The sequence below is a fragment of the Piliocolobus tephrosceles genome, chromosome 4 (assembly GCF_002776525.5).
Source record: "Piliocolobus tephrosceles isolate RC106 chromosome 4, ASM277652v3, whole genome shotgun sequence".
Classification (NCBI taxonomy): domain Eukaryota; kingdom Metazoa; phylum Chordata; class Mammalia; order Primates; family Cercopithecidae; genus Piliocolobus; species Piliocolobus tephrosceles.
The window spans coordinates 39,771,261-39,789,335 of record NC_045437.1 but is presented as its reverse complement, the minus strand read 5'-3'; the positions used below and the strand labels follow the sequence as shown (position 1 = coordinate 39,789,335).

General features: G+C 43.3%; 1 protein-coding gene across 3 annotated transcripts in view; it reads left to right on the top strand.

The window, feature by feature from the left end:
• The first annotated feature begins 9,747 nt into the window (after positions 1-9,747).
• Positions 9,748-18,075, top strand: part of PRKAA1 (protein kinase AMP-activated catalytic subunit alpha 1) — a 41,124-nt gene continuing 32,796 nt past the window's right edge. For 2 of the 3 annotated variants that reach the window (XM_023216462.2, XM_031935418.1), the window contains exon 1: positions 9,748-10,840. In XM_023216462.2, coding sequence (XP_023072230.1) covers positions 10,501-10,840 — 340 coding nt within the window. In that variant the 5' untranslated portion in view covers positions 9,748-10,500. Of the gene's footprint in view, positions 10,841-12,225; positions 12,321-18,075 lie in introns of all 3 variants that reach the window. The other variant, XM_023216463.2, reaches the window with a different exon arrangement.

Here is an 18,075-nt window from a genome sequence, read left to right as displayed (position 1 = left end):
TGGGTGGCTTTATAAACAACAGGAATTTCTCACAGTAATGGAGGCTGGAAGCTTGAGATCAGGGTGCCAGTATGGTTGGGTTCTGATGCAGGCCTCCTTTGGGTTTGCAGACTGCTGACTTCTTGTCATACCCTCAGGTGGTGGAAGGAAAGAGTCGGAGTTCTCTGGAGTCACTTTCATTAATGAGGGCTCTACCTTCATGACCTAATTACCTCCCAAAGGCACGCCTCCTAATAATATAATCACATGGAGAATTAGAATTTCAATACAGGAATTTTGGGAGGGACACAAACATTCAATCCATAACATCTTAATATAAGACAAGGCTCAGAGCAGTGCCTCATGTCTGTAATCCCAGCACTTTGGGAGGCCAAGGCACGTGGATCACAAGGTCAGGAGTTCGAGACTAGCCTGGCCAACATGGCGAAACCCCGTCTCTATTAAAAATATAAAAATTAGCACTGCTACAGGTGGCACATGCCTGTAGTCCCAGCTACTCAGGAGGATGAGTCACAAGAATCGCTTGAACCCAGGAGGCGAAAGTGGCAGTGAGCCGAGATCCTAGCACTGCACTCCAACCTGGGCAACAGAGCGAGACTCCATTCTAAAAAATAAATAAATAAATACATAAAGTATTCTGGATGGGATCCTAGAACAAAAAAGGGACCTTAGGTAAAAACTAAGGAAGTTGGAATAAAGTGAAGACTTTAGTTACTCATAATATATCAATACTGATTGGTTCATAAATCATAACAAATGTACCACGCAATGTAAGGTGTTGACAATAGGGAAAACTGCGTGTAGGGTATATGATAACTCTGTATTAGTTTAACAATTTTTCTGTAAATCTAAAGCTGTTCTGAAAAATAAAGTCTATTTTCATAAAGCATTTGGGAAGGCCTGGCGTGGTGGCTCACGCCTGTAATCCCAGTACTTTGGGTAGCCGAGGCGGGCGGATCACCTGAGGTCAGGAGTTCAAGACCAGTCTGGTCAACGGAGTGAAACCCCATCTCTACCAAAGATCATAGCCAGTCATGGTGGCATGCATCTGTGGTCCCAGCTACTTGGGAGGCTGAGGTGGAAGGATCACTCGAGCCTGGGAGGCAGAGGTTGGAGTGAGCTGGAATTGTGCCATTGCACTCCAGCCTGGGTGACAGAGTGAGACTCCATCCCCAAAAAACAAAACAAAACAAACCAAAAAGCATTTGGGAAGCTTAGAGAATAATATCCAGCAAAGTAAGTAATAAATAAACAAGGAAATAAGGATTTTAGTAGAAGGAAAGTAAGATAAATCAAGGTATGAGGTTGGAAGACTAAAATGCATGCCTTTAAGCGACTACATCTTTGTTAGAGTTAGCTGTCAATGTGAGTCAGCTGAATTGAAAAAGCTTTGCAGATTTGTTTCTTAGAGCATCCCCCAGGGCCTGAGGCTAGAGGGCAGCAGCTCAAGGTTGGAGGGAGCTGAGCTGGGCCGGCTGCACAGGAGGTAATCTATAAGTGATATTATACACCCCCCCACCGCGCCCCGCCACCCCGAGGGTTGAAAGCATCACTAGAATTTCTATTTACCTGAGCTTCGTAATTACCTGAGCTCTTCTAAGAGGGATGTGGCTAAACAGAATAACTTTGACAATCCACTTGGTCGGCGCGGATAAAACTCCCCGACCCACAAACACTCTTAGATGGCCTGTTAACTGCTGTCTAAGAAGTCAGGGTCTGGTTACCACAAGGTCTTCGTTCGCTGGGGCACTGATCCAGCAGTCCTCTTTCTCTGTCTTTCCACTTAGATAAATGTTGGATAGAATTTTTTTTTTTTTTTTTTTTTTTTTTTTTTTTTTTTTTTTTTGAGACAGAGTCTCACTGTGTAGCCCAGGCTGGAGTGCAATGGCATGATCTCGGCTCACTGCAATCTCTGCCTCCTGGGTTTAAGCGATTCTCCTGCCTCAGCCTCCCGAGTAGCTGGGACTACAGGCGGCCACCACCACGCCTAGCTAATTTTTTGTATTTTTAGTAGAGACGGGGTTTCACCGTGTTAGCCAGGATGGTCTTGATCTCCTGACCTGGTGATCCGCCCGCCTCGGCCTCCCAAAGTGCTGGGATTACAGGTGTGAGCCACCGTGCCCGGTTAATGTTGGATAGATTTTAAATAATTTTGTTTTGAAGGAGAGCAAATTCCTGGTTTGAATGGAGAGTCGAATAATTAGCTTACTAAAGGCATCTACATGTTTATCAGCTCTTTGTACTACCAAAGTATAATTCAGTAAAAGCAATTTTAACAGTGACCAAAAAACAGGACAAATTACTCTCCCTTGCTGATGGTCTCAAATGATCCAAGGGTACAGTTTAGACTGCCAACATATTCTTCAGGTGCCCATCCAAGGATATACCTTCTCTTAGCTGATAAGAATAGGACACCAAAGAATTTAGAGTTACGTCTTTTGGCAAATGTATATACTTTGTACTGCTGATTATGTATAGATCCATACATCTGATAATCAGCAAGTCAACTGAGGGGTGGACAGGGTTGATATCTTCTTTTTAACACTAAGGAATCCAACTAGGACTAACCAACCACATCCACATGGAGATGGGCCAACAGAGTCCTTGTGAACAGTGCAAAGATTTTCCCTATAAGACAGTTCTGGGAAAACTGTGTGGCTCATGCCTGTAATCCCAGCACTTTGGGAGGCCGAGACAGGTGGATCATGAGGTCAGGAGTTCAAGACCAGCCTGACCAACATAGTGAAACCCCGTCTCTACTAAAAATACAAAAATTAGCCAGGCATGGTGGTGCACGCCTGTAGTCCCAGCTACTTGGGGAGGCTGAGGCAGGAGAACTGCTTGAAACCGGGAGATGGAGGTCGCAGCTAGCCGAGATCATGTCACTGCACTCCAGCCTGGGCGACCGAGCAAAACTCCGTCTCAAAAAAAGCACACAAAAAACAAAAAACAGGTCTGGGCCTGTTCTACAAGGGCAACTGAGCTTAAAATTCATCACTATGAAGGGATTGCAAATATCTTAGCCTAAAATAATTTCAAGACCCAGTGTGGTGGCTCATACCTGTACCCAGCACTTTAAGAGGTTGAGGCAGAATTCCTTTAGCCCAGGAGTTGAAGACCAGCCTGGGGCACATAGCGAGACCCTGTCTCTACAAAAAATTTAAGAAATAAGCTGGGCGTGGTGGCACATGCCTGTGGTCCCAGCTATTCAGAAGGCTGACATGAGAGGATCCCTTGAGTCCCGAGGCTGAGACCACAGTGAGCCATGGTCACACCATTGCACTGCAGCCTGGGCGACAAAGCAAAAGCCTGTCTCTTTCTAAACCAGGGTCTAGAAATCATCTATCATAGCTAAGGGGAGACAATTTTCTACAAGCTAATTTTAATCACTGTAACTTCCTGGGGAGCTTCTAATATAAATGGACTGCTGTTCTGTCTCTTCCACAGGTTTGTATTGCTTCTGGATCCTTTAATTATCCATGTTTTCTAAGTAAGTGCTTTGTCCTTGGATCCCTTTATAAACTGGAGCGATCGCATCCATATTCACTGCTCTACTTCATCTGCCATCTGTTCGGTGATGACAAATGATCTATAACACTGGACTGACTTTTAAAAAATTAATAAGTATTTTATTGATATATAATATTTCTACATATTTATGGGATACATATGATATTTTGTTGCATGCATAGAATATGTAACGATCAACTCAGGGTATTTAGGATAGCTAGCATTTTGAGTATTTATTATTTCTATGTGTTGTAAACATTTCAGATTATCTCTTTAAGCTATTTTGAAATATATAACACATTGTTAACCATTAGACTGCCTTATCTTTGGACCTGTAAACCTGTATGACCAGTATCATCATGGATATTTTTACCTCTTTACCTGAATGTCTCTTTGATGTCTTTTTTTTTTTTTTTTTTTTTGAGATGGAGTGTTGCTCTGTCACCTAGGCTGGAGTGCAGTGGCACGATCTCGGCTCACTGCAACCTCCACTTTCTGGGTTCAAGCAATTCTCCTACCTCAGCCTCCCAAGTAGCTGGGACTACAGGTGTGTGCCACGATGCCTGGATAATTTTTTGTATTTTTTTTAGAGATGGGGTTTCACCATGTTAGCCAGGATGGTCTTGATCTCCTGACCTCATGATTCGCCTGCCTCGGCCTCCCAAAGTGCTGGGATTACAGGTGTGAGCCACCAAATCTGGCCTCTGATGTCTTAATGTTACAAATATTCATAATTTCAGTTGAACACCCATTCCTCTAAAATCCTACCAGAATCCTGGGAGGTAATTAAGATTCCTTCCTGGATGGGCACAGTGGCTTACGCCTGTAATCCTAGCAATTTGGGAGGCCGAGGCAGGTGGACCACGAGTTCAGTAGTTTGAGACCATCCTGGCTAAGATAGTGAAGCCCTGTCTCTACTAAAAATACAAAAAATTAGCCGGGTGTGGTGGCGGGCACCTGTAATCCCAGCTACTCGGGAGGCTGAGGCAGGAGAATCTCGTGTATCTGGGGGGCAGAGTTTGCAGTGAGCGGAGATCGTGCCACTGCACTCCATCCTGGGCAACAGAGTGAGACTTCGTCTCAAAAAAAAAAAAAAAAGATTCCTTCCTTTCCCTCTCTCTGCACATCACTCAATTCCTTCCTTTCTAATTCCACTTTATGAAAAGATCTTGAGATTTTCCTTTTCATATGTGGTGACTGCCTCATTTCTTCATTAGATGATTGCATGCAAGTTTCCTGATTTACCACTTTGGTGTTGCCCTTCTTATTTATTTATTTTTTTTTGAGACGAAGTCTCACTCTGTCGCCCAGGCTGGAGTGCAGTGGCCGGATCTCAGCTCACTGCAAGCTCCGCCTCCCGGGTTTACGCCATTCTCCTGCCTCAGCCTCCCGAGCAGCTGGGACTACAGGCGCCCGCCACCTCACCCGGCTAGTTTTTTGTGTTTTTTTAGTAGAGACGGGGTTTCACCGTGTTAGCCAGGCTGGTCTCGATCTTCTGACCTCGTGATCTGCCCGTCTTGGCCTCCCAAAGTGCTGGGATTACAGGCTTGAGCCACTACGCCCAGCTGGTGTTGCCCTTCTTTAATGCATATGCTCCAAAATAAAGTCAGAGTTTTTAGAAATTTTTCTAAAAGTTTTGCTTCTATTATATATGCATAAGGCTCTAAATCAAAATTTACAAAGGGTATACAGAGAAAAGTCTGCCCCTTGCCCCTGACTCTTAGTCACCTCATTTCTCTTCCCAAATGTACCCACAGCTACCAATTTTGGAGAAAATAATTCATTTCTAAACGGCATCTACTTCACATCTTTCCAAAGCTTATCACTCTGCAAGATAATGTCCAAACTGAGAAGCACATGAGGCATTTCAGGATTTGGTCTGTTTAACTTTAGTGGGTTTACCTCTCATTTGTTCTAACAAGTCCCTCTGTACATCAGATTCCAGCCCCTGTAACAATTAGCTCTTCCCTAAACAGCCTACTTCCCTCTGTGAATTTTTTTTTTTTTTTTTTTTTTTTTTTTTTTTTTTTTTTTTTTTAAGATGGAGTCTCACTCTGTCACCCAGGCTGAAGTGCAGTGGTGCAATATCAGCTCACTGCAACCTCCGCTTCCCGGGTTCAAGCGATTCTCCTGTCTCTGCCTCCCGAGTAGCTGGTGTTACAGGCCCTCGCCGCCACGCCCAGCTAATTTTTGTATTTTTAGTAGAGATGAGGTTTCCTCATGTTGGCTAGGCTGGTCTCGAACTCCTGACCTTTGGTAATCCGCCCACCCCAGCCTCCCAAAGTGCTGGGATTACAGGCATGAGCCACCGTGCCCAGCCCCCTCTGTGATTTTATATTTGCTCTTTTTCCTACCTGGAATGCCTTCCCCAAGTTCCCTCCATCCCCTATGGCACCTGTTTCTTTTCTTTACTTTTTTTTTTTTTTTTGAGATGGAGTCTTGCTCTCTCACCCAGGCTGGAGTGCGGTGGCACGATCTCGGCTCACTGCAAACTTTGCCTCCCAGGTTCAAGCGATTCTCCTGTCTCAGCCTCCCGAGTAGCAGGATTACAGGTGCACACCGCCATGCCTGGCTAATTTTTTGTATTTTAGTAAAGACAGGGTTTTACCATGTTGCCCAGGCTGCTCCAACTCCTGAGCTCAGGCAATCCACCTGCCTTGGCCACTCAAAGTGTTAGCATTACAGGTGTGAGCCACTGCACCTGGCCTTCTTTACTTTGTTATTTTTATATTTTTGAGACAGGGTCTCACTTTGTCACTCAGACTGGAGTGCAGTGGCATAAACACGACACACTGCAGCCTTGACCTCCTGGGCTCAGATGATTTTCTTACCTCAGCCTCCTGAGTAGCTGGGACTACAGGCATGCACCCCCATGCCTGGCTGATTTTTTGTAGAGATGAGGTCTCATAATGTTGCCCAGGCTGGTCTCAAACTCCTGAGCTCAAGTGATCCTCCTGCCTCGGCCTCCCAAAGTGTTGGGATTACAGGGGTGAAACACTGTGCCTGGGTGGCCTCCCTTTTGTGTGTGGAAAACATCATCTCTTAATACTTCTCCATAAACATATTCAAGTTAAAGCTTTGGCAGACCTCCACAGATAAAGGTTTTACTGACCTCTCATGATGGCCTTTAGCACCATATATGTGTTTTATTTTGTTTATTTTTTAAGAGATAGGGTTTTGCTCTGTCACCCAGGCTGGAGTACAGTGGCATAATCATAGCTCACTGCAGCCTGTACCTCCTGAGCTCAATTGATCCTCACACCTCAGCCTCCAAAGGATCTAGGACTATAGGTAAGAACCACCAGATCCAGCTAATTTTGAATTTATTTTTACTTTTTTTGTAAAGGCAGAATCTCACTATATTGCCTAGACTTGTGTTTTTATTATAGCACCTATAACATTGCTTTGTCTCCTATTAGAAGGCAGAATCATGTTCCTTTGTTTTTTTTAAGTCCCTAGGATCTAGCAAACTGCCCAGTACATAGTGTTTGTTTAATAAAAAGAAAATATTAGTTACAATGTAGCTACAAGTAAGCTAAGGAAATATTAGCCTGCATTAATAGCAGTGTAGTACTCAGAAGTTTTAGTTCCAGCCACCATATTTAGAGATAGTCCTTGGAGAAGTGTAATATCCACCTGGCAGTATAGAGTCCAGTAATGCTGTAATAACCTTGAGAAGAAGACTCGGAGGAGGCACCTGCTCCCTTACAATGTCTAAAGGGCTGGAAAGGAAGCAGCTAACTATTAACCACACAGCTCCTCCATGAGGCTGGACATTCTCCACCACAGTTTGGTATGTCTTCATCAGTGCTGAGATGTACTGTAATTTATTTGTACTAATAAAAGTGACAGTACTTAAGTTTGCAAACAATTTACTTTTTCCCTACCTTTTTTTTTTTTGAGACGGAGTTTCACTCTTGCTGCCCAGGCTGGAGTGCAATGGTACAATCTCAGCTCACTGCAACCTCTTCCTCCTGGGTTCAAGTGATTCTCCTGTCTCAGCCTTCTGAGTAGCTGGGAGTACAGGCACATGCCACCATACCCAGCTAATTTTGTATTTTTAGTAGAGATGGGGTTTCTCCATGTTGGTCAGGCTGGTCTTGAACTCCTGACCTCAGGTGATCCACCTGCCTCGGCCTCCCAAAGTGCTGAGATTACAAGTGTGAGCCACTGCACGTGGTCTGCTTTCCCCCCACTTAAATTAGAAAGGAGTCCAGTTACTTCTATAGGCCAGGCGTGGTGGCTCATGCCTGCAGTCCTAGCACTTTGGGAGTCTGAGGTGGGAGGATCGCTTGAGGCCAGGGGTTCTAGACTGGGCTCATTAATATAGGGAGATCCCCATCTCTACAACAAATGAAATGAAATAAAAATAGTTGGGCGTGGTGGTGCGCACCCTTAGTCCTAGCCAGTCTCGAGGCTGAAGTAGGAGGAACGCTCGAGTCCAACAGTTTGAGGTTACAGTGAGCTGTGATCTAACCACTGCACTCTAGCCTGGGCAACAGAGCAAGTGCCTCTTTTTTTTTTTTTTTTTTTTTTTTTAAAGTTACTTCTCTAATGTAACTCCTGCCCACTTATATTCCATTACATTTTACTGAGATGGTGTACAGTTACAACAGATAGGTCAGGAAACTGGGTGTCAGTCACAGTCTACCTTATCTTTGCTTCCCCCTGGTAGAATGTTGAGTATGTAAATATTATCTCTCCTGGATGGGTGGGGGGATGGTGGAATATAGAGGACTGCTACTGTAGACCATGAGCTCTTTCAAGGCAGGGACCATGACTCTTCAGTTTTCAGAAAAATGAAATTTTCTATAGCGTCTGGCAGTTACCAAAGTTTGAAGAATGAAGTGAACATTTGGGGATAGATCAATGGGAGAATGAAAGGAAGACAGGATGGAAGAAAATGTGACAAAAATTTAAAAAGGTAATTCAGAGAAAAAGCAAAGGAATACAGGAGGCCTCTTAAGAGACAGTAGTCTTACAAACAGTGAATTGGATTCAATTTTTAACTCAACATGAATGGAAAAGAAACAAAACCAAAATTAAAAACACTGAGCGATTAAAGCTGCTTTAAACAGAGACTATGGGAAACTGGATAAGATGATGTCTAAGTTTCTATCCAATTTTTTGATCTATAATTCTAGGCTTTATCTCCCCAAAAATGCTTTTAAGTGTAAATGCCATTTAATGACTATTTATTAAATAGAATTATAATCTACAATAGCACAAAGCAGAAACAAACCAATGTTTCTCCTAAAAAAAAGGTTATGTTACTTTCTTGAGTTTTCATAGTTTAATGAAGAGATTGGCAAATGGATTTGCAAAACAGTTTCAGTTTGTTCCCTTCCAACATGCTTAGTGAGTGGTACACAGCTGAGGTACTTTGCTATCTTTTCCTTTTGTTTTTTTTTTCCCTAGGGTACTCTCTCTCCCACCCTTGGGCCTGAGGAGAGATGTTGTCAGATCTTTTTCTTTCAGGTTAGAAGAAATGGCAGAACTTTCCTGGGTTAAATTCCAGACAATAAAAACTTAAAGTAATTTAAGATGCTATTTGGGGAGGGGAGAGAGTTTAAAGTTCCATGCCGCACACGGAAATCCAGAGAGCTATTTCTGCTTTACAGAGATCCAAAATCCAAAAATTCTGCTTTACAGAGATGCCTTGTGTAGAAATTCACAAGGCGAACAGATAAAAGTGAAAAAGTGAGACACCAAAAGTTACAACAGTAACCACCACACCACCTGCCCCTCAAATACATCAGTAATCAAAGATTTCTTAACTTTTTGCTCTTCAAACAATGTGCAGTCCTCAATACAGTAGGAATTTGGTTAAGGCTAGCTGAAACTGTTCCCTGCTTATCTGGTGTAATTCTAAGCTCAAAGGCAGAAACTTTTGCTTCCCCTGCAATATCTTCCTTGGAAGAAAACAGTGCCTAATGCATGTTACTTTGATTTCAGAAACAGAGAGGAGAAAATCAGGAGAGTTGGGTAATTGATTTTTGTTGGGATTACAAATTACATTATTAGTTTTTTACTTTTTTATACCCTTTTCATGAAGGTGCAATTTTTTGCGGGGGAGGGGCATTGACACTGGCCCAGTGCTATGACATTCCAAAACTGAGAGAATATAAACTTTTTAAAACAGAACTCTTGATTTTGACTACTAATTAGAGGAGTGGAATTGAGTAACAGACTCAAACATTTTATTAAAAATAAGCAGACTTTATGCTATGGTATGGTTCCATTTATGTTTATATAATAGATTAAGTATTACTCATTGTAATTACAATAAATATTTGTTGATCCGGTTGATGTAACCGTAAGCCTTGTTCTCAGTCCAGTGAATGTATGCATTTTACTGATAATCTAAAAGTATTAATTCCTATACACCAAAAGATTTGCGTATCATCCCCCTCTTGGAATACACATTCACTTGTACATATCCCCAGCCTGCTCCTCGCAACAGAGTTTGCTTTGGGGAGGAAATTTCAGGATCACCTCCAGAAGAAAACACCGACAGCGCTCCTAGAGCCATCGTGGTGCCCAGTAGCAATTTACCGGCTCTAAGCGAAAAAAGAGCGCGGGTTGGCGGTGGTGGTGGTGCCGGCGCGGGCGGGGAGGGGGGAGCGGGAAACTCCATCTCAGACGCAAGTGAAAACTCCTGCGGCTTCTAGATTCCATCCAAGAAGGAAAGATCAGAATCAAGATTAGAAAGCAGTGGCAGGGCGGTGCCCCCTGCCTTGCTTTAATTCACGCGCCCCTTGTAACCAGCCACAGATCTGCATCACTCAAGCGGGCTTCCCAGTCCTCATCTCCCCTCTGGAATCACCCGCAGAAGGGTCTTCTCCGACCCCAGAGTGGTAATTAGGGAAGATCACAGCCGGCAGAAACTCCGCCAGAGGAGAAAGGAGCCGGGGGGGCGACGGTTCGCCTAATCGTTCCAGGAAGCACCCCCCCCCCCGCGTGCCGGTGGGCGGGCGCCCAGGCCCGAGGATGTGGGGCGAAGAGGCGGGTACCGGTGCTTCTCCCGGCAGCCCCCGCCCGCCCCGCCAGGGGGAGCGTCTGCGCCCGACGGCGGCTGCGGGGCCTGGGCTGGCGGCGCAGGGCGGTGGCTCAGCTCGGCGGCTGCCCTCCCGCGTCCCCACCCCCTCCCCGCCCGCCCCCGGCGCGGCCCTGCCCGCCCCCTCCGCCCCCTCCCGCAGCGCCATGCGCAGACTCAGTTCCTGGAGAAAGATGGCGACAGCCGAGAAGCAGAAACACGACGGGCGGGTGAAGATCGGCCACTACATCCTGGGTGACACGCTGGGGGTCGGCACCTTCGGCAAAGTGAAGGGTGAGAATCCCCGGGGCTAGGCTCGGCCCCAGCTGGGGAGCCGCACGACTTCCGCTTTCCGCACCTCTTCATCCTCCCCCGTCCGCTGCGTCCCTTCTTTCCAGGGCTGGGCAGCCCCTGTCCCGGATCCTGCGGGAGCTCTCCCCAGCCACCGCGGGGCTGCGGCGCGGCCAGCACAGCTGGGTGGGGGTGGGGTGGTGACCAGTCGCCATGGCGACGGCGCCGCGGCCGGAGGGGCTGGTAGGTGCGAGGGGCGGAGATGAGGAGGTGCAAACTTTCCCAGGTGGGGCAGGCGGGCGGCGCGGCGCGCTCTGGGTGCTGAGAGGGGGCGCCGGGCGCGATCCCCGGGGAGACAGCCTCTTGTGCGCCCGGGTTGTGCTCCCTTGGCTCAGGGCCAGCCCATCGCTTCCTTGGCGGTCCTCGGCGTCGTCCGTATTTCCGTCCTCTGGAGGAGGCCGTCGATTTACCGGCCCCTGCTGTTTCCCGAGTGCGACATGTGTTTCCGCAGAAGTAAGGTTTCTTTGTGGGTAGCCAACATCATTTTTTTAAAAAGGCCATCTCCTCGGAAAGGATCACTGGTTTCCTTCGGAGCAGTTAATGAATGTAAACTGGTTCAGTATCTGCGATGCATGCTTTACGTTCTGAATGAGACTGTGCCTTTAGTGTTTGCGAATTAACAGGAGTTTCTCCGTGCGAAACTTGGTTGTTAGTTCAGATGTTACTTCCAGATAGTATTTATTACTTTATTAATACAGTTCGTTTGCACTTATTTTCAAAGGCTATTTGTATTCTAATAAACGATTTAAGTGCACATCATTTGAACTTTTGTTTTAAGAAAGGCGTATGGGTGCACTGTACACCATTCGAGTGACGGGTACACTAAAAGCCCAGACTTCACCACTATGCAGTTCATCTATGTAACCTAAAGCCACTTGTACCCCTAAAGCTATTGAAATTAAAAGAAAGAAAAGTGTGGACTCTTTCAAAACAATATTCTGGAAATAAGCTTGCTCTACAGTCCACCAATTCTGGCAAAAAAACGTTTAATTGCAAGTTCTGTGAGGTGTGACTTTTTTTTTTTTTCTTTAAAATATTTGACTTTGCTATAAGGGATGCAGAGAAAGGAAGTTTGGAACTGATGAAAATAATTCATGCATTGGCTTTGGATAAATAATAGACTGACTTGCATATACTAAGTTCTTGGTAAATAATTGACTTGAAAGAAAAAAAGTTTGTGAAAGTCTGTACGGTAGCTCAACTGAGCCTTACTCTCCCAGAGCTAAATAAACATTTTCTGATTTTGTCTAGGGTTAGAAGAGAAGAACCCTTCCTTCTCTTGCCATTTTCTGAGTCATAGAATTGGAAAATTGTTGTATATCCCACAGGGAAGCAACTGCCTGAACCTTCTTACGAAAATCGGCAAGGCTGACAATGTCAGGAGGAAGTAAGAAGCAAATTAAGAAGCAAATGCAAGAATTGGGTAATAACAGCCATTGGGACAGGTCCATATAAGGCCAATAAGATGTTTTTGTGCCCTGGAAGTTTTAACTTTATCTTTGGCTATGATATTTCTTGTTAGCAATTACAGACTGCTTTTTAGTTTACAAGTGTTTGTAAAAAAAAAAAAAAAAAAGTGTTCATTTTTGCCCCCACCCTTTCCCAGAGTTCTGCTTGGATTAGGGTGTTCGTCATTCCCCTAATATAGACTTAAATGCTTGAATAAAGTCAGGTCTATTTTTTTTTCTTTTTTCTTTTTTTATTTTTCTCGAGATGGAGTCTTGCTCTGTTGCCCAGACTGGAGTGCGGTGGTGCGATCTTGGCTCACTGCAACCTCCGCCTCCTGGGTTCAAGCAATTCTCCTGCCCCAGCCTCCCGAGTAGCTGGGATTACAGGCGCCCACCACCACACCCAGCTAATTTCGTATTTTAGAGATGGGGTTTCACTATGTTGGCCACGAACTCCTGACCTCAGGTGATCTACCCACCTCAGCCTCCCAAAGTGCTGGGATTACAGGCGTGAGCCACTGCGCCTTCCCGATCAGAATCTTTAACCTGTTCATTTCTTAAGTTAACAGTTAGGATGCTTTTTGCCACAAGTAATAGAAAATCCAGCTTCACCTAGTGAAGAACTTGTTTGTGGTTCTCCAGAGCAGGGAAAGCCAGCATACCTCTTACGAGTCTCATTGGCTCATCCAGTCCCTCTGGCTAGGAATGCCATGGGCCAATTGGCTTATGCTTGTATTCCTAAGCAGGCATTAGCAAGGGGGATGGCATTGCCCTTGGAGGAATGTGACCCTTTGATGTGTGTGTGCAAAGGAGGTGGGTGGGTGGGAGACATATTCTTTTGTTTAAAAATTTGTTTTATTTTTTAAATTTTTCTTTAAGTTTTAGGAGTACAGATGGTATTTGGTTACATAAGTTCTTTAGTGGTGATTTGTGAGATTTTGCTGCACCTATCACCCGAGTAGTATATACTGCACCATATTTGTAGTTTTTTATCCCTCACCCCCCTCCCACACTTCCCCCCAAGTCCCCAAAGTCCTCTGTATCATTCTTATGCCTTTGCGTCCTCATAGCTTAGCTCCCACGTATCAGTGATGAGAACATACTATGTTGGTTTTCCATTCCTGAGTTACTTCACTTAGAATAATAGTCTCCAGTCTTATCCAGGTCACTGCAAATGCTGTTAATTCATTCCTTTTTATGGCTGCATAGTATTCCGTCATGTATATATATACCACAGTTTCTTTATCCATACATTGATTAATGGGCATTTGGATTGGTTCCATGATTTTGCAATTGTGAATTGTGCTGCTGTAAACATGCATATGCAAGTATCTTTTTAGAATAATGACTTCTTTTCAGAAGGGCTTGCTGGATCAAATGGTAGTTCTACTTTTAGTTCTTTAAGGAATATCCACACTGTTTTCCATAGCAGCTGTACTAGTTCACATTCCCACCAGCAGTGTAGAAATGTTCCCTGTTTACCCTTTTCAACAAACGGTGCTGGGATAATTGGCCAGCCACATGTAGGAGAATGAAACTGGATTCTCACCTCTCAACCTCATACAAAAATCAACTCAAGATGGATTAAGGACTTAAACCTAAGACCTGAAACTATAAACATTCTGGAAGATAACATTGGAAAAACCCTTCTAGACATTGGCTCAGGCAAGGATTTAATGACCAAGAACCCAAAAGCAAATGCAATAAAAACAAAGAAAAATAGCTGGGACCCAATAAAACTGAAGAGCTTTAGCACAGGAAAAGGAACAGTCAGCAGAGTAAACAGACAACCCACACAGTGGGAGAAAATCTTCCTAATCAATACATCTGAAAAAGGACTAAGATCCAGAATCTACAATGAACTCAAACAAATAAGTAAGAAAAAAAACAAACAGTCCCATCAAAAAGTGGGCTAAAGACGTGAGTAGATAATTCTCAAAAGAAGATATACAAATGGCCAAGAAACATGAAAAAATGCTCTACATCACTAATGATCAGGGAAATGCAAATCAAAGCCACAGTGTGATACCACCTCACTCCTGCAAGAATGGCCATAATAAAAAAATCAAAAAAGCAGGAAATGTTAGTGTGGATGTGGTGAACAGGGAACACTTCTTTTTTGTTTTTTGGAGACAGAATTTCACTCTTGTCACCCATGCTGGAGTGCATTGGCGTGATCTCAGCTCATTGCAACCGCTGCCTCCTGGGTTCAAGTGATTCTTCTGCCCCAGCCTCCCTAGTAGTTGGGATTACAGATGTGTGCCACCACGTCCTGCTAATTTTTGTATTTTTAGTAGAGATGGGGTTTCACCATGTTGGCCAGACTGGTCTGGAACTCCTGACCTCAGGTGATCCTACCTGCCTCGGCCTCCTGAAGTGCTGGGATTACAGGTCTGAACCACCGTGTTGGGCCAGGAGACATCTTCTAAGTACTTGGATAGTGTAGGGGGACAGGGTAAACACCTACACATAAATGGGTGTTGTTAGGAGAGAGAAAGGGGGACATGGATACTCAGTGAACAGGCAGAAATGGCCACTATTGTGGTGATGTTGGTAATTAACACCAACAGCCTTAATTATGCTAGAATTCTTGCAAATAATAGGGTTAGCCATATATTTAGACAATTTGGAGTAAAGAAAGCTTTAAAAATTAGTTATACATATTGGTAAATTTAACATGAAGAGGGATCTAATAAAATATATGATGTTGATATGCAGAAAAAGTCCCAGTATGATAGTCCATGCTTATAGGAAATTTAATTTTGCGGGGAGAGTAGGCTGGAAGTTCGGAGTGATTGTTTTATAGGCCAAAAAATTTGGTTACTTAGTGGTAGCATTTAGAGAGGAAAGTTTACAGAAAACTAGGGTTATTTTGTGATTATGCTTGAATTGTTTTTATTGTTTCCAGCGCATCTTTTTTTTTAACTTCTAGTTATCAAGGTGTTAGGTTCCATGCCCTTGTGGGCCTTCCCTCTGCCCAAAAAAAGCATGGATGAGCAGAGTCATATCATTAAAATGGCAGTCTTTGTTAATTTTTCTAGAGAAGATGATCTCTTTGGTAGGCTGGGTGTGTCTTCGGCAAATGAGTTATTTATACATATAAACTATTAAGTTGGTAAGTATTTCTCTTTTTTTTTTTTGAGATGGAGTTTCACTCTTGTCTCCCAGGCTGGATTGCAATGGTGCAATCTCAGCTCACTGCAACCTCCACCTCCTGGGTTCAAGCGATTCTTCAGCCTCAGCCTCCCAAGTAGTTGGGATTATAGGCACCCACCACTATGCCTGGTTAATTTTTTTTTGTATTTTTAGTAGAGACGGGGTTTCACCACGTTGGCCAGGCTAGTCTCGAACTCCTGACCTCAGGTGATCCACCCATCTCGGCCTCCCAAAGTGCTGGGATTACAGGCGTGAGCCACCAAGCTTGGTCTAAGTTCGTATTTCTGTGTGAAACTGCAATTTCAACTGCATAGGTAACTGTACTCTTTGTGAATGAATTATCAAAGTTATTTAAAAATTCCTATAAGTAAAAAATATAAACATGAACTAGAGCTATATATATCATTGTGAACGAATCTTAAAAGTATAAGGTTAGACCTCAAAAGCAAGTTATATAAGAATATGTATAGTCTGCTGTTTATATAAATTTTAAAAACCTACAGAACCACTCATACTATGCTGGTGGAGTATAAATTGGTATCCTACCTCTACATGAGTGTGACAGCATTTATTAAAATTAACCTAACAATTCAACTTCTAGGAATTATTCTATAGATGTACTCATGTGTATGAAATAATGGGTTATTCACTGCCATATTGTTGTAAATATTAATACAAAACTTTGGAAGTAACCTTTCTAATAGTGTCATAATAATGGTTTATCCATGTAGTGAAATACCTTGCAAACATTAAGGAAGAAAAAGGGAAGAACTTTGTATATTTTAGAGAACAATTTCCAGGGTGTATTTTTAAGAGGAAAAAGTAGAACAGTGTGTTTAATATGCCTACCACTTATGTATAAAAGGCAGGGGCAAATCTGTATCTTAAGTGTGACTGCTTTTATATATAGAGTGTGTCTCTTTAAAGATACACACAAGCTTCCTTACGTTAGTTGCTCAATATAGGGGACCAGGTACAGGACACTGTGTTGCACTGTAGATACTTTTGTACTTTTGAATTGTGTGTATAGTGCAGGTATTGTGTTACCAAAATACATACAATTACATTTATAAAAATAAACATGAAAAACAGTTACTATATTTTTTATGGATTCATAACCATGTAAAAATACATAAACGTGGGAAACACAAACATCAAATTCAGGATAGTGGTTACTTCTGAGGACAGATGAAGGATAAGGGAATCTGGGAGGAGTCATGCAGGGCTTGAGTTGTATCTGTAATGTTTTATTGCTGATGGTGGCTCATGGGTATGTGGAATGCCCTTGGTGTGCTTGAAATGTTTTGTTTGCTTTCTTAAATTATCATCCATAGCTTTTAAAGCCCACCCTTCCCCAGGATTAAGCTATTTCCTTAACATGTTTTTATTCTTTCAATTTTAAAGTGGGAATGAAATGGTTAGGTGTCTAGAATATCTTTAGTAGATATTTCTATCTTTGCTGCTTCTCTGTCCTATTAAAATCCTCTGTTTCAAAGTATGATCTTGTTTCCCTTCAGGATTATATATCCAATTAGAAGAGCATTTGTTACAATGTTATGCAGTTAGACAAAGTTCCCTTAATAGCACTAGCATGGTTGTTAGCTAATATTTAGTTGACTAATCTGCTATTCTTGTGAGGAGTGCATTGTGAATGCTGGTAACCTTTGCTCTGAGTAACGTGCAAGCCTTCCATGGCCAAAATATTTATCTTCCATTTCATTTAAAAGCAAAACCTTAGCACTATTCTAAAAACTAACAGTCTGAAGAATAAAGTTTGAATTTTGAAAAAGCGGGGAATCCCTTAAGTAATGCATATGCCTGACAAAGTCCATTTACTACATTCATTGATTGACTATGGAACAGCATTTAGTTTGGCTACAGCTGAGTTTACTCACTGGGGAGAATATTTAGCCTGGTTTTGAGAAAACAGTTTAGTTTCTGATACCATGCCAAGCCCTTTGTCCCTCTCACTGCACAGCGATGATGGGGAGAGTGGATAGGTCAAAAGACTCGGAGTCAGAAGACCTGTCCCAACTTGATCACAATAGCTTTACTTCCACAACTTACAGAATCTCTTAGGACCTCAGTTTCTTTATCTGTAAAGGACAATACCTCCATCGTAGGTTTATGCTCAAATGTGATAATGTGAGTGTCTCCTAAGCTGTTAGATGCCATGTTTTAAAAAGTATTACGCTACTGAAGGCCGGGCGCGGTGGCTTATGCCTGTAATCCCAGCACTTTGGGAGGCCGAGGCGGGTGGATCACGAGGTCAAGATATTGAGACCATCCTGGCCAACATGGTGAAATCCAATCTCTACTAAAAATACAAAAATAGCTGGGCGTGGTGGCATGCGCCTGTTGTCCCAGCTACTTGGCAGGATGAGGCAGGAAAATCACTTGAACCCAGGAGGTGGAGGTTGCAGTGAGCCGAGATTGTGCCACTGCGCTCCAGCCTGGTGATAGAGTGAGACTCCATCTCAAAAAAAAAAAAAAAAAAAAAAAAAAGTATTATGCTACTTAAATTTTAATATTGAGGTATGTTGGTAACTGGATTCAGGGAAATATTTCTGTTGC